Here is a 21,088-nt window from a genome sequence, read left to right on the forward strand (position 1 = left end):
GAACCCCGACCAGCAAGAAAGTGTCCTTAGGGCTGCATTCTGTTCTGGAAATTACACCATTTTGAATACTGTCAGGTAGAGGCAGGATAAAGGGCACTCCAAATGGCACCCTTTTCCAACGGAAGGGCACACAGGGAACGGCAAGTATAGACCATTTTAAGGGGCACCTTATAGGATATTGCATTATGTTTACAACACTAGGAGAGCACTCATTGATACATGTTCTTCAGTTGTTTGTTAACAAAATCAACATTTCCCATACATAAATGTGGTCCCATTCATGTTTAATTACCACCAACAACAACTCGAAGCATACCTATTGGCTTGGAAATCCTCATTTACATTTACATAGCGCTGTGTCGACTCGCCATGTTAAAATACCGGTGGCCAGCAAGGGACATAATGCGAAATACAGCTCAGTCTTTGGCGTCTGCATGCATAGAAAAACATTAGCTTGGATTCATCTGCAGAATTTCCCTACATTCAGCAATGTAAGTTACGAGCCCTTTTTCTACAAGTCATATGTCTTTCTAACAATCCGACATTGAAATTGTATTTTCCAACAAAATAAATAAAGAGAAAAATAACTTTGTTAGTGATCTGTCACCGGCTCACTTGATCTCTAGTTTCTAGACCCAGAGACATGTGACTTCTTAGGTCTTGCGGTTGGAAAACTTTTCGAGGTGTGAATAGCTCCGTTGCAGTGGCGTGCACAGGCTTCTTGGTCTCACTTCCATCTCACTTCTGTTGAGATAGGTGTGAGGGTCTGCAGAGACATGACTGCTTGTGTGATTATTGTAACGTTGAATGCCCTGGCCTAAAGTGCCCATTGAAAATGAACATATCAGTGAAAATGAGAGAACATCAAAATATCAGCTAGATATTAACCTAACTGATCTGCCATCTGCCATTCACCTTGCAGAAATACAGAAAAAGTATTTGGTGGCATCCTAGATTCACGTCATGGCACTGACTATGGGAAAACCTTCCCTAGAGAGCACATGGAAAGGAAGACTGTATAGGGCACTACATCTCATTTTAATGGGATTTGTTCCTTTCCATTGCAAGGGCACTACATCTCATTTGAATGGGATTTGTTCCTTTCCATTGTAAGGGCACTTCATGTGCCGCAGTGCTATCTAAGGGCACTTAATGATTTTTTTCTTCTTCAATCAGAAAGCCACCTAGTACAATTTATAGGGCTGCATTCTATTCTGGAAATTACACCATTTGGAACACTGTCATGTAGGGGCAGGATAAAGGGCACTCCAAATGGCACCCGTTTCCAATGAAAGGGCACACATAGGGAACGGCAAGAATAGACCATTTTAAGGGGCACCTTATAGGGTGTTGCATTATGTTTACAACACTAGAAGGGCACTCGTTGATACATGTTCTTCAAACGTGGGACTCTACAGGCACTGAAACATTTTTGTCATGTGTGAACTTTTTAGACACCTGCATTTCCCTTACACACATTGTCTCTTTTTTGTACACAAAATACACAGAGAAAAATAGCTTACTTCATGCTACAAGTGGCCACCCTACATCTCTGAAACGAGGTCTACCCTGCAGTCAGGTCACCAGACTGCATCGGATCTGCTCTGACAAAAATGACTTTGAGGCTAAAGCAAGACTTCTATACAAAGATTTTAGCTTTAGAGGATATGCCAACAGCTAGCTTGATACAGCACTAAACAAAGTACATGCCTCTGGTACACATCAGCCAATCTGGCTTCTAAACAAAATGAGAACCGCTTTATCCTAAAAACTGACCCACAGTCATTTGAGCAGAGACATCAGAAACATTGTTCATTTTCATTGGCATATAATTAAAAGTGATGATCAACTGAATGGTTCTCTGAATATTCTTATCCCGACGCAAAGCTTATTCGTATCTTCCACTCAATTTTTGCGCCATGCGCTTCACTTTCATTAAGCCTTGCGCCCAGGGCTGTGGCAATACGGTGTGGTCTGGCACATGATCCAAAAATCGCTATTTTACACCATCTAAAAAGCATTACGCCACTGACCAAGAACAACCTCAGTTCGTCAGACTGAACGACCACAGTTCGTCAGACTAAAGAACTGTCTCTCTGACACTGTGATCAGCAGCACCGGAGTGCCATAGGGAACTGTGCTCTCTCCAGTCCTGTTCACCTTGTACACATCTGACTTCTGCTATACAACACTGAGTCATGCCACATGCAGAAGTTTTTCTGACAGTACTGCAATTGTGGGGTGTATCAGGAACGGGCAGGAGGAGGAGTATAGGAGCCTGGTGGAGGACTTTGTGCAATGGTGCAAACTCAATCATCTCCAACTAAACACTTCAAACACCAAGGAGATGGTGGTGGATTTCCGCAGGTCTAAGCCCACTCTGCTACCAGTCTCCATTGATGGGGTCAATGTCGAGGTGGTAAGCACCTACAAGTACCTGGGTCTCCACCTGGACAATAAACTAGACTGGTCAGCCAACACTGACGCACTCTACAAGAAAGGGCAGAGCAGGTTGTACTTCCTGAGGAGGCTGCGCTCCTTCAATGTGTGCAGCAAGCTCCTCAGGATGTTCTACCAGTCTGTTGTTGCCAGCGTCCTCTTCTATGCAGTGGTATGTTGGGGCGACTTGACAGGCTGGTAAGGAAAGCTGGCTCTGTAGTGGGAGCTGAACTGGAGTGCATCACTTCAATATCTGACAAAAGGACCCTGAACAAACTGATCAACATCTTGGACAATGAGTGTCATCCACTCCACAGCACTATTGTAAAGCAGAAGAGCCTGATTAGCTTGAGACTTCGCTCACTGCCTTGCACAACAGACAGACTGAGGAAGTCATTCATCCCCAGGGCCATTGAACTGTTCAATGCATCACTTAAGGGAAGAGGAGAAATAGACTTCTCCGCATAGTCTGTCTACCTCTTCACCACCTCCATGTCTTGAACTGTCTGTCCACTAGCCACTTTACCATTGTCTTCTGCCTCACTGTTTGCGTGCTTAATTAGCACATATGCACAACCCCTCCCTCCATGCCACAGCCGAACTGTGACCACACTTATACCTTTCTTAATATAGTTATTTATATATATAGATATATAGACTTTATTCTTGCACTGTTGCACTGTTTGACTTTGCACCATCACCATGACACTCATTCACAAAGAGCACCTTACCTTACCTTATGCACAGAGGACCACAGGCTCAGTCCCTGCTTCAGTCATTGCAAGTGCACCTGATTGATTAATCACCCACTATGTGGATACTGTTTTTTAGAGTTGATTTAGATTAAGTTTTATTTAGTATAATTTGTATTTTAGTATATTTAGTATATTCTTTATCTTCTACAGTCCTTATTGCTTAGTTGTGTTTTTTATATTATATACTTTGAATGACTTTTTCTGCTGTTAGTGAATGTGTGTGTGTATGTTTTCTGTATGCTACTGTGACATTGAATTTCCCCTATAGGGATCAATAAAGTATCTATCTATCAATCTATCTACCTGGTCTATATAGTGAAAGGGTCTGGTCTGGGTCTGGCCCGAAGCCCCTCCCACTACACCTGTTTCTTGATTGATCTGAACCCACTGGGTACTTGTTAATTGCATATCTGTGGTAGATTCACCGCAAGCATTGAGAATAGCCTTGCTCTTGCTTTTTATCTAAAGTTGCTCCTTTTGCAAAGACTTTGTCTAGTCACCTCAGAGTGCAAAACACTCATAGCCTCTTCCTCATGTAGCCTAAAGGCCAGCCAATAGGACTCTTCTAAGGGCACTTTAAGAAGTTTTTTTTTCCAACCATGGGGGCACCCCATGCTTTGTGTAAATTGAGGCTGTTTGTATGTGACACGTGCTGTCAAATTGATGCAATTGTTTTCTTTATTTACAAGTATTGTCTGTATTTGCTATTGTGTTGTCTTGATTTGGAATCGTTATGACCTTTTCAGGGCACTGTATATTTCCGTTGAATAACAGGGCAACTAACTTTGTGCTGGATGGTTTGGAAAGCTTAAGGTCAAAAGGTCAAGATGGTGAAAGAGTTCAAACTAATTTCAGGATATCTTTCTGTTTCAAGATCTGCACAGTCCATGAGGACTTCTTCTATCGCCACAAGTTGTTTTTCATTTGTTTTTTGAGGGTTTATTTTTTTACTCTTGGTAAATAGTTTGATAGCCTAGGCTACTTCATATGTTCATTAGGCTATCATTCCATTCTGAAATGTCATTGCAAATGGCTTTAAAGTCCAATATTATTACTATCCATTATATTTGCTTTATTTATCTACATGGATTTCACAATTATTTTTGGTAGGCCTTATATTTAACCATCTGTTTAAATTAGAGCCTGACCGGTAAATCATATTTCTCTCACATGAAGCGGAAAAAATAGGCGTCCTTTCTATTCACTAGCTGGGTCGCGGTTGCAGCGTGGTCAGAGACTTTCTAATGAGGAGACACAGCACTCAAAAAACCCTCCATAGAAATGCATGGGGCTAGTTTGTAACGCCAATATGGCCGTTACTACACAATATCACACCCCTTCCTCGGCAAAACGTCGACATGTGAATACATTGAGCCAATCATGTGGTGTGTTGTGAAGACCAGTCATGTGTTGTGAACTCGCCGCTGGAACAAGGTTGGTGTGGTGAAGCCTTGCGCACGCGCATTTCTGCCGAATAGGGATGCCCGATGAGTGCCCAAAAAGCGTTGCATATGGCCGCTGACTGGAGAGACTTGCCTAAAAGGACTTTGGCGTGGTTCAAGCCGCGCTTGAGACGTGGATATGATGAAGGCAGTGCGACTGATGTATAGGTCCTGAAATGAAAATCGGAACGGAGTCATTCCACAGACGCGACGCAACGTGTTAAAGCCGCAAATCATATGGGAATATGAACATTATTTTACATTTTGCAATTAATACACTGTTTGATGCTTTAAACGGTATGTAAAAAGCCACCATAAAGCATAAAGTAGGCTAAATACCTATTATGCATAATAATTATTTTATTATAAGAGCTTGGTAAAAGATCAGTATGGGTCTTTAAAATCCCATATCGGTTGGTCTCTAGTTTAAATCCACTATCCACTATGGCACCATTACAAGAAGGCTACAAATAATGATGGGCCCAACACTTGACTATTTGAACCAGACTGATTTATTCCTAAGAGGCCAATATCACCACCTGCTGGAATATATAAGAATAGTTTCTTCGATGCTTGAACAGGGTATGGGCCATTTTCTGGGAAAGAGTAACCTGGTTAACACCAGATTTCTTCTCAAATCTCAATTCCACATACATAGCCTACACACTACACACGTCCATAACACTGACGCCATCAGCGCAGCCATTGGCTGTGTTAAACAGCACTGATTTAGCCTATTGTAGTCTATAGGCCTACTCCTTTGTGTCTGTCATAGCTTAAAGCCTGTCCCATGTTTCACGTGGATTTATGATTGATTCCTGGGCCTTTAGTCCGGTGGACAGCCCATAGAGCCCCATTGTGGACCCGGAAATGTTGAGTACACCAAAGTTTTATGATGGAAATATATAGTATGGGTTTCCAGCATGCAGAAACTGCCGGATGCTAATTTGCATATGTTGGGCAATTTGTGTAATTGGGCTAATTAGCATAAATGAGCATAATCGCCTATATTGATCATATGGTCAATGATAGTATGTTTTTAGGGGTTACTGGAGATGCTGAGTCCATATCTGACATTTTCAAGATTCAAAATCACTATTTTAACTTGGTTTGGTCACGTTTTTACTCTCATTAAGCTGATTTTGCTGAGTTTTTTGGTCCAATTTAGACAGATTTTTGGAGGATAGGGCTGTAGCGATATACAGTAGGGCTGTAACGATACACCAACCTAACAATTCGATTCGTATCACAATTTTTGACCGTTGACCCACGGTTTGATACGAACCTCGATTTTTTTGGAGGGGTTACCTACCTTAGAACACCAGAGGATTACAATATAATATATCTGTATTATTTTATATCCTGATATTAAAAGAGAGAATACTGAATGTCTGATATTTATGACAGCACACTTTATGCAGATTCGCCTATAGCTTAGGCCTACTATTTCTATTACAACTCTACCACATTCAGCTGTCTGGTTGAAGCCTGGAAATATTGTACACAAAGAAGCATAGTTGGCTAGCTTATCATAGTCTACTGATTGGACTGTTAAGTTTCCCTAATGTGTGTTTAAGGTAATACTCTTCTCGTAGGGACAAGCCCTTTTGGGAAACATTGGTATTGAGATGATCACTCAACTTGAATGCAAGAGCTTTAACAAATATGTGCAGCATGCTAATGATGCTAAGCAGATTTAATAGTGTAATGATTGATGATAGAGCGTTGTCTAATCAAAAGCTTTATTAAAGGTCGGGAGCAGGGACATTGGCACAGAACATAGCACACGCCAGGGAAGTCAAGAACACTCGCACCTTACACACATAGGGTTGGACGCAGCCGCACCATACAGGCACAAGCACACATAATAACAACCCCAAAGTTCTCCCAGAATCCCCAGCGCGAAACATTGTGGGAATCTCAAGCACAGTCCAGCACGCTGATGTTACACAGCTCCCCCAACAAGTTCATTCAGTCCAGCAAAGTCTCTGGCACTGCAACACAGCAGGTGGGGTGCACACACCGCAAGAGCCCTACTCACCCAGGGGAACCACAACCACCAGCAGCCCAATGCGGGTAGTGCTGGCAGTCACCTGGCCTGTCGCCGCTCGTCCCCAGCTCCCTTCAGAGAACACCCTCAGGTCGCACTTTCGCAGTGTGCACCACCACAATGTTCCTCCAACACCTGGCGGAGCCTAGCCTCCACTGGCACAGACTCCCCACCACTGAACACCATAACTGGCACCGCACCTCCAACGCTCTGCTCCATCGTCTCGCCAGCTCCATCGTAGCCGGACCACACTGCGCAATCAGGCAACACCGACGTTGGCGTCCCTCCTCTACTGCCTCGTCGCATAGTGGTCCTCCGCTGCTCCCGGCCGCTCCACTCCGCCACAGTTGCGCCAAGGCCTAGACCTTCTCTCTGGCTCGTGCCATCGGATTTCACACAACAAACTTTTTTTCCCCTTATTTTTCTAAAGAGCGCCGGCGAACAGGCCAACAAGAACAGGCACCCGCACAGCACGGTGCCTCCCACACGCACCCAAAGGCTTAGAGTTCCATTTTTCAGAGGGCCCTTCCGCCGGAGCTGCCCAACCGTCGTGCCTCAAACGGCTCCGCCAATCGTCCATCCTCAAGGCACCACCTCCTTGCCGCTCCACCTCTGCTCTGCTCCGCAGACAGGGCCACCGCCAACTACGACCTAAAGCTGCCTGGCGGGGCCAGGGGCTCAAGGTCTTCTCACAGTGAAGTCAGCGCCCAGGTTGGCGTCACCACCTCATCTTCCAAGGCCGCTCTCCCGGTCGCGTGAAGCCCTTCTCCGCCGTGTCCACTGCATCGAGATCCTATTCAGGCTAGCACTCCTCCCGTAGCCAGGCCCAGGCGACGGCTGGTCTCCTCCCGTGGCTTCTACTGAAGGCCTCTGTAAGCTTCTTAGTACCCCTTACAAGGGCTCTCTTCGGATCCTTTTGCTTGGGCATCCACCTAGCGGTGAGCATGGACGGATTAGGAACTTCCGGGCCCCTGGGCCCAGATGTATTAAGGGCCCCCCACTAATTGTCGCATGTGGAAGGGGGGTTTGGGAGTCCTTCCTCAGAAAGGTTTTAATTTGTTTGATGTGATTTCCTGTATACTGGTGCATTTTGGGGATGGACTAAATTCAATCAGATTCATACACCATACATCCTGATGTGTTGATATTGAGGCAATGATTTCATGCAAAGGCTTGGGCTTCAGGGCCCCCTGACCCTGGGCCGGTAGGCCCGTGCAGTAATCCATCCCTGGCGGTGAGGCCTCCCACTCCCGGCTTCTCCAGCACTGAAGACACTGTCTTCTTCAGAACGCAACTTACTCCTCTATGGAAAACGTGCCCATCTACAGGTGCTGCTTTGGAAAGCAGCAGACCGCCCTGATCCACCGGCTGTGGATATCACCGCGTTTGGATGGAGTAAGAAGACAGGTATGAAGAAAGGAGAGGAACTCGCCCACCCTCGATTCAAGTCCTGTTGCTCCTGCTGATTTTGTATACATGTATCTGGAAAGTGCAGCTGTGCAGCTGCAGGCCTGGCCTGTACTAATTATTGTTTCTGCAAAGGCAGTGATGTTACATGTTGCAATATATATATATATATATATATATATATATATATATATATACACAGCTAAAAGAGCAGAAGGACAGGGATGAAGAGTCTGGAGAAGATGGCGACAGGACAACGGATGAGGACAGGAGGAGTAGTAGAGGCTAGTTCTTCACTTTGTTACTCAATTGTGAGTCACAGCAGAGGGCCAGTGAATAGCTATTTCCAAAATTATTGTGGAATTCAGAAATAACTTATTATAAATTATTCCTGAACACTGAACATATTTATCTTCCAAAAATCCGTCTATCGCCCCCAAAAACTCAGCTAATGAGAGTAAGAACGTGACCAAACCAGGTTTAAATAGTGATTTTGAGTCTTAAAAATGTCAGATATGGACTCAGCATCTCCAGTAACCCCTAAAAACATACTAACATTGTCCATTTTGGCCAAGCAGCTCCTATAATATGATCAATATAGGCAATTATGCTAATGTATGCTAATTAGCTTAATTACACAAATTGCCCAACATATGCAAATTAGCATCCGGCAGTTTCTGCATGCTGGGGACCCATACTATATATTTCTATCATACGTCATCTTTTCAAGCTGGCATTGACAGTTTTGCCAAATATGTTTTTAAAATGCAATCCTACATTGCACTTTAAATATTAAATTGCAAAACGAATTGACAGTTAAATGATAAAACTGAATATTGAAAATTGAAATGCAAAATGAATGGCCATTTGAATTTTGAGACTGAAGTACCATGGCAAAATGGAATGCAATTCAATCCATGTTTATTCTATTTTTTAATAAAAAATATTGGAATTGATTTTGGGATTTCATTGTCACTTTGCAGATTAAAATACAATTTGTTGGATATTATTGCAAATTGAAATATTAAATTGCATAATGAATTGTCAATTGCATAATGTAATGTCTTTTTGAATTGCATATTGCAGACTGCATTCTCATTTGAATAAAGCTACTCATATGCTTCCATATAAAACTTTGGTGTACTCAACATTTCCGGGTTCGCCTTTCAGTCAACTAGACTACTTTGGTGATTTCAATCGGCATTAATTGGAAGACAGACCTGTAGAATAAGGAGGATATGGACAGAGTGAAGTGTTTTGCACGTTTTGCACTTCTGTGCAGTGTAACCTATAGCTACTTGACATGTCAACAACATATCACATTAAAACTATTTCTTTTCAGGCTAATTTTAAAATCAAGTTCTGAATGAATGTTTAGGCTTATGTAGCCCCAAGTTGCAGCCCTCTGTGGGGTTAGGCCGGGGAAACTACAGCTGGTAATGAACTTTTGCAGGCAAGGTTACTGGTTGAACTCCCAGTCACATGTCCTATAACAGGTAACACAGAATAGATTAGATTATTATTGTGCAGAGTACAAGTACAAAGACAACGAAATACAAATGGGGCTGCATTCCCAAAGACAACGAAATACAGTTGGAAGCAGCTGCATTCCCAATGTCCCCTTTGTACTTGTACTCTGCATAATGACAATAAAATTGAATCTAATCTCATCTAAACTGTATTATCTGTTATAGGATATGTGACTAGGGGAGTTCAGCCTTGCCTGTAAAGGTTCATTTGAATACCAAACATCATCTACGGCCCTTTAGCACATCCTCATCGTGAAAAAAGGAGGGATGGGCTTTTCGGCCGGATTCTTAACTGTGGTGTGGCAAACCTTAAAGTTTGAGGGTCCTGAATTTCCTATAACCTACTCCTGGAGTGGCCTAGCCTACTGCGTAGAACTGACATGAAGAATTCTCTTGCGTCAAGACTACAGGCAAATTCGCCGGCATCTGTTCCCAAAGTCATCATCTTGGTGGGATTGCTACAAGTTGTGACTTGCGTCGTAGTTGTATTACATCTAACGGGACACATTCAGGTAAGTGACATCTTATTTGATCCATTATGCTTAGCAACATCATAACTTTAGATAAATGGGTTTACTTTTTAACATTGGACTAGCTTATTTGGTGAAGAGGGCGGTAATTCAATATTGTCCACGATCGATGTTTTACTGTGATCATTTGGGTAAAATAGTTAGTCTATGTGTGCGTTTTCATGACATAACTCTCAGAGACTGATGGACCACTGTCGGTCCCGTGTGGGCAGATCCTCTGGCGTGTTGCTCATCGATTTTCTGGCGGTCCACTGCGGGTTGCCGACAAATGCAACGTCTCTTTACCAATTGCAGTTCAAGCGCGTTTACACAATTATGCTCTTTTCCTTCATTCTGACAAAATTTCTTTTAATATTCAAAAGTTAAATAAAGTTGATGGTTAACCACCAGCGGACCAGAAGTTGCACGCCACCGCGAAAGCCACCGGTGGTCCGACATCTCCAAATATTTTGCTGGTCTAGTCAGACATTGCAGAGAATACAACAGTGCATATCTATGAATGTATGAATATGCTTTTCGTCGAGATGGTACATTTTAAAGGCTTATATTTTATTATGAGATTTAGGTTAACGCAGATACTTTGCATATCCACATCTGTAGTGAGTGATTCAGTGGGCACAACCTAAACCACTGGCCACTTTGTGGTGCTGTTGTCAGCCCACGCTGTCCTAGGGAGTCCAGGTGTATTTGATTAAACCACGCGTTACTAGCTTAACCATATGAGCAGTCATCTTCATGCAGAGCGGCGCAGATCTGGATGAATCTAATGCATTGATGACTCAACACAATGCATGTTCACATTGTGCAAAAGTCCAACATCCATCAGTGCAACGCTGCATGAATTCGAATGAGCCTCATGCTTTGTGTGTGGTCTTCTTTCAGTGACGCGTCTGTGGTCAAGGCACACCCTATCTGTGTATTCCTTCAGTGCTAAGGTGAAGCGCCCACATGATTATGTAGCAGACAAAGTTTTTACAAAGGCAATAATTGAGCATTGCACAAAATGAGGCAATGGGTCTTTTACATCTGCTGCATAAAACACTATGCTTCTGTAATCCATCACAGCATTATGCATATTAGCTCTCAAAAACACAGGAAATGATCTCAGATGAGTGCAATGCAGCCACCTTTGATGACAAAATCTTTTTTGTGTCTTCCATGTGTATGAACGTCTTTGAAAGGGGGCTTTCAAGTTTCTTTCTCTTTAAAGCTGCAGTTGGCAAGATTTTGATCATATTCACTGAAACCGACACTATGCTCCGACAGAACAACATAAATCAGCCGGTTTTAGAAAAAAAAACCCTTTTACCTCCACCTAGAGCCTGTTATTTGTTTTACAAAAATCCACAGCTCCCGGTTCTTCTGGTCCAATCAGAGCAGGGCTGTGTGAGATCTGACAGTGAATCACAGTCTGGTGCGCACTGACGAACACAAACTCAATGAGAGGGTGCTCAGTGGTAGTGGAGGAGGGGCATGAGATTTGTAAACATTCAATATTCATTTTGGCTAAGTCCCCTTAATCTGTCAGACTTGCCAACTGCAGCTTTAAGTTAGACAGAGAGCCTATCTCTTATAGGTGAGAATTTCAAAGTGATGTGGACAAGTCCTGAGCATTCGCAGCGTAAATATCTTCTATGGTGCATTATATTGCTCTGTCTTGGGGCCTACATGTTAGCCCTCAAAGACAAAACAATTGATCCAAGATGTGCTTGTAACATGGCCCACCATGGGAATGATGAAGTCTCTTTGTATTTATTTGATCCAAGGCATGTGGAACTCTTTGAGGGGGTACTTTTAAGTTTTAAACTTTGTCCGACAGAGAGCTTCAGTCTCTTCTCATTTCTTACAGACACATGGGGCTGACAAAAGCCCTGCCCAAGCGGAGTCTTTTGTAGAGCTCCATCAAAAGCAGCAACTCAGATCTCTCAAGAGATCTAGAAATAGGACCCCAGTAGCTCATCTACCGATAAATCCATCAAGCACACACACACAGAGTAAGTATGTACTCTTCCTCTGGAGATGTGCCAGTGAAAATATTGTATATGGGTGATACAGGTGGGATTTGAGAAGAATGTGTCTCCATGTCTGCTTAAATCTTGTCCAATTGGTCTTTCTTGGATAAAAAACATGCCCCAAAAACAGTATTGTAATCAGATATGCCATTTTGATTTTGAGATACATGGATATCAGTTTATTATTTTGGATCTACTGTCTAAAGAATATAAAAAATCTGTAAAACCTTTACATGTATTATTCACTCACTCATTCACTCTTACAATCAGGAGAGGTGCGGGCCACCTTGATCTACTGGAACGCTGAACAGGGATTCCTCTTCCAGTTCAGATACCATGACGGGCGGATCCTGGTTCAAAAACCAGGCCTGTACTACGTCTACACCAAAACCTGTTTCCGTTACTACGACGAGCTGGAGCCAGGCCTCACGTCCCACCTGCGGGGATATCCCTCGGACCGTCGTCTGGCGGCCACTTCCAGCCCTGTCCAGCTGATCCAGTATGTCTTCCATGAGCGGCCCAGTCATGGCGCCCCCGTCAGGCCAACGGTGATCATGAAAAGTGGGAGTACACAGCACTGGAGGGTCGGGGGTTACCACATGTACTGCCAGCAGCAGGGCCGCACTGTCGCACTGAGGACTGGAGATGGCCTGTTTGTCCGGGTGTCCAACTCCTGGATGCTCGATCCTGAGGCAGAGGGGAGTTACTTTGGGGTCTTTAGGGTAAGCCATTGAAGTGCAGTGTATAGAATGTAGGTAGGTAGGTAGATGGATAGGTAATGAGAGAGAAAGAGAAAGAGAGCGAAAGCAAAGCTGACAAAGACAGGTAGACAGGTGATTATGTGTGGTCTCTGAAAGTCTTTTGTCATAGAGGCTTGTGTCATGTCAAAGCTTATAGGCTTGTGTCATGTCAAAGCTTATAGCTATACTTTATATTTCTAACCTCCTAAGCAGGGGTGTAGTGGATGCTAAACGCAAGTAAACATAGTTTATCCACCTCTGAAATTTCAGGGGCTGGGGCACCTGCACCATATGCCGGCGACCCCGGTTCGATTCCCGCCCCGTGGTCCTTTCCGGATCCCACCCCAAGACTCTCTCCCACTTACTTCCTGTCACTCTTCACTATCCTATTGCATTAGAGTTTATTCACCAAATGCAACTTTTAACATTCAAAAATCACACTGTATTATCCACATTCACAAGATGTACACTCATCAACACTCTAGGAACCATTTAATACCACTGGAATTGATATAAACATTGGATAATATCCTCCACCAATCATCAAACATGTTCTGAATGCCTTTTTTAAAAATCCGATATCGCATTGTGCAGTCCACTTTATCGTAATCACAGAATTCATAGTTTACCCACCTCTTATTTTACCACTACACCACTGCTTCTAAGGCTTTGAATAACATGATATACAGACAAAACACACTAGAGACTAGGCAGGAACATAGCTGGGCAGACTGCTTGGACTGTGCAGAGAGGGGAAAATGCCATTAATTTTCATTACTATGATGCCAAACATGTTCAGTCTGTAAAATAAATAACATTCTGTAATGTATTTGCCATAAAACAGCTTTTGGGACTTTTCATAATGTACACCAAATCACATGAATGTTATGATTTTTTATGAGCATTTGGCTCTAATTTATTACGTTTACGTTGATATAAACTAAACACATACCAATTTATGATTTATTTTATTCTTCATTGCTAACAGATGTTTTTCAGAACAGAACTTGTCGAAGTCATTAGCTGAGGTATAGAGGAATCACATAACCACCTGCTCATTTGCAGACATAAAGTATAGTCTTTAGCACATTAGCTGAATACACATTGTGATTTCTTTCCTTAAAGACTGTGAGTTGAACACAAATCATTATGTCAGTGCAGTGAACACAGTTTTGTCTTGGGAATGCAGAGAACAACTTTGTTTTTTGTGAGAGGTGGCTATGTCAGCAAATCTGCGAGATCTGGATGCTATAAAGCTGAAATACGTTCATCGTATTCGGTTTTACAAGACCACTGCAGTCAGCAAGAAATAACTAATTGGAGTCAGGGTGATTTGGTAATCTTTTCTTACACAGCCAGAATTAGTTAATCATTTCGTGTCTCTGGGGGATTTTTTATGGTAATGAAGTAAATCATCTTCAATTATGGATTCGCTTGATAGTGTATATTATAGTATGACATAGTAACATAACTATTTGTTTTCATGAGATGTTCCAAACTGTCCTTTCCCTTCAGTGCACATATGCACACCCACAGACAAACTGACTGACAGACCGATGCACACACACACACACACACACACACACACACACACACACACACACACACACAAACATAACAGAGAGAGAGCAAAAACCGGTCCTGAAATAACTTTAATAAAGTTTTGGTTTCACTCAAACCCTTAGTCATTGGTCAGGTCTTTAGTCTCCCTCCTTTAATTCAGTGAACCCAACTCTCAGCAAACTCACTACACACAATAACCTTCATCACCTGGCAGACACAGATGCCTGATGAAGCATGAAGCCCTACTCACAAAACAACAGTATAGAGTTTTAGTCTAAACCTAGTGAGCTAGCCACATAAGACCTTGTAGGGTGTTAGCAACCTAACATTTTGTAAGGTATTCCATCTCAGACCACAGAACTACACAGTGTATAGCTTTGATGGCTATGAGAACTACAAGTGTGTTTATCTGTCCTTCACATGACTATACCATCAATACTAGAAAAGGTGAAGATCATATCACATGCAGTCATAAATTGTTGTATAGTGTTGCTTTAAATATGGCAAAGACCAGCACCACGGACAGCGGCCTTATTAATCATTATATTGGGATCACAAGGGCAACTGAGTCCTTAAGGGCAACTCTCATTACATAGTTAAAGACTCATATCCTAATTCACAAAAACGCGCCCTCTACATGCATGCAAATCATTTTGAAGACTTGCCCCAATGATTGCGCACAAATGCCAAACAAACTCCAACGTTCAAAAAGTGAAAATGATTTCATTGTAATTAAGTGTATAACCAGAGACTATATTTATTGTACAATTGTCATGTGTCATTCAATGTGACTATACTAATCAGGAACCTTGACAAAGGCTGACAGGCCGAAACGTTGGAATTAAATAAAAGAATTAAGAGATAGAGTGTGCGGCAACCAAGTTTTTCTATTTTCCCTTGCCAGCACCTCGGAGGGTGTGCATTCTTTTCGATATTTATACACTATACTAATCCTTACCTACACAAAGATTGCAAACTGTCTAATGTAGACTACATTTCTGCATAATTCATACTCATGGTCAACTGAAGAGGTGCTGTAGGCGTACACTGAATGAAACCATTATTTTGGAAACGGTTTAGGTTACATTAATCAGGGCTTCCTTGAAAAAGGCATGTAAGATCTCAGTGGGACTCACCTGCTAAATAAATGATAAATAAAATAAAATAAATCCTACTGTATAAGAATGACAGCTGCTGGGATACTGTTTTGGGAGTGCACCAAGTGTTATATTTCATTTTCTACTTCGGCTGTGTGAAAAGCCACTTAGTTTTATTAGTCACAGATTGACACGGCTAATTACCAAAAGGAATAATCACTGTGCATGCATTAAAATTATATGATGGAATTGCTCATCCAAACATGTTTAGAGGCACCTGTGGCTTAAAACAAATGTATGCCCAATTTAAAATAAGTGGTGCTGATTTTTGATGAGAAGCCACAGAGGGGTGAGTATAGACCCTTTCAAGAGAGTTCCATTATCAGCATCATAGTTGGCTCCACAACACTTCCTTTTTAACATTCCATATGTTATCTTAATGCAGAGGAAGTAGATTGGGGCCCAAATAGAACGTTCAAGCATTGTTTTTGTTTACCTTGTTGAAAGGGTCCATAAATGAAGTGAAAGTGACTGTGATCCTCGCTCCTGTAGCAATACAGGCCTACTAATGACAACATCTAGATCCAAAAGCACATGTAGTTAGAAAATCTATTCCTCACTGTTAGCCAATTGGAATTGAAATTTAAGAAGCGGTCTATAGCCAGGCTAACAATGAGGACCAATAAAAGCCAAAAAATGGCACATGCAAAATTGTATACGTGCGACATGCGTCATATCTGCATATATCTTAACATCACAGATTTAACTGCTACTAAAAGTGAAATTCAAAGTGAAATATATACTTTTAGTCTGCTGCTGGGCCATTATAGTAGTCACCTAGTGAAGTGAAAGACATAAATCCAGTCACAAATGACAGACTATTTTTTACAGCGTAATAATAAATCAGCTCAATGTATGCTTATGATATACAGCTCTGGAAAACATTAAGAGACCACTGCACATTATACGGATGTCATCCTATAGTTGCTGAGTGACATTCAAATGAGTTACAGTGGTCTCTTAATTTTGAATATGACCATCAACGCATTGGAATGTCACTCAGCAATCAAAAGATGACATCAGAAAAATGTGCAGTGGTCTCTTAATTTTTTCCAGAGCTGTATATCTGCACTTGAGGGCATGGCATATTCTTCACTTCCCATCATCAGATATCAACTACACAGTGTAATGTAAAGAGACCCAATAACCTTGCTTTAAGTCTTTTGGCTATGGGAAGTCATCATCTGCGTCTCAGACCAAATCCAAGAGATGAGTCACAATGGAAAAACGGAAATCTTACAAAAAGTCCATGACTCTGGTCTCGACTTGAAACACAAGCACAGACAGAGTGAAATTACAATTAAATCAACAAGCCCTTCAAACGAACAACGCCTTGCTGCACTGGTGAGATTTACGATGAAATAAATCTCCCCGGGGGGGACTGGATGGTTTTGCACCCATGGCTTTGAAAAACACCAGTGTGGATTTCAAGTGGAGCCAGTACAAAGGCAAATGTAAACATCCAGGATGGACATTTTAACTGTCATCTCACACAAACCACAAAGTGTAGACAACTGTGCAAATATTTCCACCACTGGCTACTTCACACAAAGAAGGGACTCATGGTCAAAGATGGCCATGTTCTTTAGTGGATTAACAAAGTATAGTCTATGCATGGCTTTTATGGTAGGCCTAGTCTACTTTATTTTCTATTTGGGCTAGGCTTATGGTTCACAGAAACATACAATAATTCTGTCATAGTAGTAATCACAATAAATGACCCTTCCATGGTGGGCATTTCACTTCACTTAGGGTAGGCCCTACTTCACACAACGTCTCTGCTGGAGTAGGCCACTCCAGAGAGTTTATGTTTGGCCACTCCCCTTAAATTGACTGTGAGTGTGCATGAGCTGAAGGCTACATCATGGCAGAAGAGAATGTAAGTGATGGTAAGTGAGCAAATATATGAATTAGAATATAAGAGATGCGGTTGTCTAGAAATCTGTACCAGTACGTGGTAAAGGTCATATATTATAGTCTAGCCTTAGCTGAATTAGACCTATTTTCTGACATGAAAAAGTAAACAAATAGTGGCTGCTAAACGTGTGAATAGTTAGCATTAATGTTAGCTTAAACAGACACCCATCTTTCTATAAGAATCTAACATTAAGTAACTCATGTCCTGTTAGTGTAGCTAATTCGATTTAGTTCGTTTTAACTAGATTTTGTAATTTTTTTTAACGTTTTATTCTGTTTTTGTTGTTGTTGTTGTTGTTTAGCTATTGTGCAGTGAGTGCAGCTGCACTAATATTCTTAACTTCTAGTTAGCTTTAGTTAACTTCTGCTACTGCCTAATAGTTAACACCGTAAGATTACAAAATGATAATTGTATTAGTGAGGGACTGGCAGCTCTGTATAATATACAAAAACCTCTTTCCAGGGAGGCTGTTGTCTCTCACAGGAACTCTGGAGGAGGTTTCTCTGCAAGGAGAGATTCAAGCCAATGAACTGCGGGAAAAGCAGCAAACTCTGAGCGAATTGCAGGTGTTGTTTGACATGCACTACAGATGTACTTTGGCTTGCTAGCTAATCCCTGTACCACCTCCACTATTATTGCTACAGGGTTCCCACGGGTTATGGAATTTCTGGAATATCATGGAATTTTAGAAAGCGTATTCCAGACATGGAAAGTCAGGACATTTTGTTGTAGCACTTTAGAATTTAATTGCCAAAATACATTAATACAGATATATTTCCTTGCAGAATTGGTGTATTATGTGTATATGTAAAATCTGGTTATTAGCTATACTGTTTGTTTGAGTAGTTGTGGTTAGCCATTCATCTCCCACTCTAAAAAAGTAAAAGATTCTTGAACGCTCTCCGGCTGCTCTGAAATCTTTGGTCGGTATATTGTACCATTCATTATATAGTAGGCTAGGTCATGGAATTTCAGGGAAAAGTCATGGAATTTTACATTTGACTTAGAGTGGGAACCCTGTTGCTATTAAAATGAACAGTATTATTTAGGCATATACTATTTAAATTCCTGCTGTAATATTCCTTGCAGTCAGCAGACCTATGCCAATTAAAAATTATATGGTATGCCATCCAAATGAAGTGAACCATAATGATAATATTTCTCTAATGCTTCCTAAAGAGCACTGAATAAAATGGCTTAATATTGAAAGGTAATTTAAATAGCTGAAATACATTATGGTAAGTTGGACTGATTACACTATAAGTGAGAAATAAAATATTTAAAGAACACTGACTGACTGAATGATTGAATGAAAGACAGATGCTATACCTGCTACTCACAACAACATGAAAATTGTAAGACCTCAACAACTGTGATGTTTCTTTTTACACAAAACAGGACACCCTCTCAGACCTCAAGAGTAGCTGTGAGGCAGTTGATTTCGAGTTGAAAAAATCAAACAGTCAACTCAGTGGTGTATTGTGCGAGATTGAGCAGATCAAACGTCACAACAGCGGTCTGGAGTCACGGTTGCATGAAATCAACTCAGAAAACATGAAACTACGACTCCAGATCCAGGAGCAGGTGGAGAGGCAGCAGTCCACTCTGGCTCGTTACAGCGCCTACCGAAACAAAATGGAGGATCACAGAATGGCAGTCGCTGAGGCAGAGAGCCAGATGCCCATTTACAAGGAGCTGATGGAGGCAAGACAGCAGGTCCAACAGCTCAGAGAAAAGCGAGACGCACTTGCGATAGACTTACAGAACCCAGAGGGAGAGGCTGTCAAACAAGCTCAAGTGGGTGTTGATAATGATCTCTGCAATTAATTTGACACACTTTGCTCCACTTGTTTGTTTCAGTAACCACCTGATTGCCTACACACCCTACATTGTTCCTTAATGGGTCTTACAGCAATCATTCGTGTTTAAACAAGCAAGGTTGCTATGTGCAAAGTAGAAATATGATCACTATTTTTTTAATTTACTATGCCTTGAGCAATGTGTAGAAAGAGCAAAGACAACAAAAGGATTGTGCAGTGCCTGAATACCAGTTTGTCAGTCATGTGTAGTAAGTCATGCATTATGAATATGTTCAGGTGATAATCAGACAGATCCCATGATCCTACATTTAGGTCAGTGCAGTTACTTACTGGCCTTTAGCTCTTTCCGAGCTGAAGTTGGCAGCAGTGCTTTAAAACGGTCCAAAACTGGAAGGACTTCTAACATATTCTGCCCAGACACGTAATGTCTTAAGTTACACCCGTGCAGAGTTCAGACTAACACAGGAGAAATGAAATATAAACAAAGGAAAGGGAAGATGCACACATTGCATTGCGTAATGGAAACAAATGTTTTGTTTCTGCAGCAAGAGATTGATGACTTAGAGCGGCAAGTATCAGTGAAAAGTAAGATGGTAGAGGATAAACAAGCATTTCTGCGGAAAGAAAGGGAGGTCCAAGCACAGCTAAGAAAGGACATTGAGGTATTTGAAACGATGGTTGTATTAACAGCTGAATAATAGCCTACACACATATGTTTGTGTTATGTGTATATATACTTTAGAATTTGTGTGACACATTGACAGAAAACTATGATAAATCACAGAACGCATCGATTGCATTAAAACTACATCACTGGGGATTAATCAGATACAACAGAGATGGACAAACAAGCAAAGACATTGATTTTCTCCTCCCCACCATCCTCCTCCCTACCCAATTCCTCATTAGATCCAGCACAAGAGGTACAACGCCATAGTGAAGCGGCTTCGGTGCCAGCTGAGCAAGGCCCAGTCCAACCAGAGGCACTTAATCAACGACATCAGGCGCATGGAGAAAGAGGTGGAGGAGCTGACAAGGCAGGTGGAGGAGTCCGAGGGGTGATGCACTAGCACAAGGCCTGGATGGTGTGAATGAATGTAGTATAGGGGACACTTTGAGTATTATGAGTACCGTATATATAGTCCTCTTGATTGGATATGCAATTCTGTTTTGGGTACTTGCACCTGTGTGTGTGGGTGTGTGTTTTATGAAAACAAACTCAAAAGTTCATGTTGCCGATTTGTTCAACTTTGGTGGTTGTAATGTAGTTTGTTTTTCGATGCCTTACATTTAAGGAGATATTCTGAAGAAAATGCATAAACATATTAAACTATTTTACTCTTACACTTCCCAAAAACTTGAGTACTATAGTTTATATTCTGTATTCTCCTCGAATTTAGATATCCACTAAATTCTAATCATGACCACTGGGTGGCAGTAGTGTCAACCAAGTGCCTCCTCATCATTGCACTAGAACTGCCTTGTTTCCCATCAAATGTAAGTCTGGCTGTTATAGAAACAAGCATACAATGGATTTACTTGTTCCTTCAGAGGAAGTTCTGAAATTCTAAAAGGCCCTTTCGCGTAGAATAAATCCTCAATGTTGTGGAAGCAGTTTGTTTTATTTTGGATGTTGTGATGAAGTGTTTTGTTACAGCTGTTGTGTTGTGTGAGTGCATAGCAGCCTGTGATACTGACTAGACTTCTGAAACTTCTGAAAAGCAAC

At 41.7% G+C, this 21,088-nt stretch overlaps 2 protein-coding genes across 2 annotated transcripts; both read left to right on the plus strand.

The window, feature by feature from the left end:
• The first annotated feature begins 7,991 nt into the window (after positions 1 to 7,991).
• LOC125288976 (tumor necrosis factor ligand superfamily member 11-like) lies at positions 7,992 to 12,898 on the plus strand. Its single transcript, XM_048235690.1, has 4 exons — positions 7,992 to 8,093; positions 10,033 to 10,134; positions 12,002 to 12,146; positions 12,435 to 12,898. The coding sequence occupies exons 1-4, from the start codon at positions 7,992 to 7,994 to the stop codon at positions 12,896 to 12,898; spliced, it is 813 nt and encodes a 270-aa protein (XP_048091647.1).
• A 4,576-nt stretch (positions 12,899 to 17,474) lies between these two features.
• LOC125288752 (coiled-coil domain-containing protein 122) lies at positions 17,475 to 20,928 on the plus strand. The gene is made up of 5 exons (XM_048235362.1): positions 17,475 to 17,513; positions 18,005 to 18,108; positions 18,941 to 19,339; positions 19,908 to 20,024; positions 20,272 to 20,928. Exons 1-5 carry the CDS (start codon positions 17,489 to 17,491, stop codon positions 20,422 to 20,424), a joined length of 798 nt encoding a protein of 265 aa, XP_048091319.1. The 5' UTR covers positions 17,475 to 17,488; the 3' UTR covers positions 20,425 to 20,928.
• Positions 20,929 to 21,088: the final 160 nt, after the last annotated feature.

This window comes from Alosa alosa, chromosome 23 (assembly GCF_017589495.1).
Source record: "Alosa alosa isolate M-15738 ecotype Scorff River chromosome 23, AALO_Geno_1.1, whole genome shotgun sequence".
In the NCBI taxonomy this organism is placed as follows: domain Eukaryota; kingdom Metazoa; phylum Chordata; class Actinopteri; order Clupeiformes; family Clupeidae; genus Alosa; species Alosa alosa.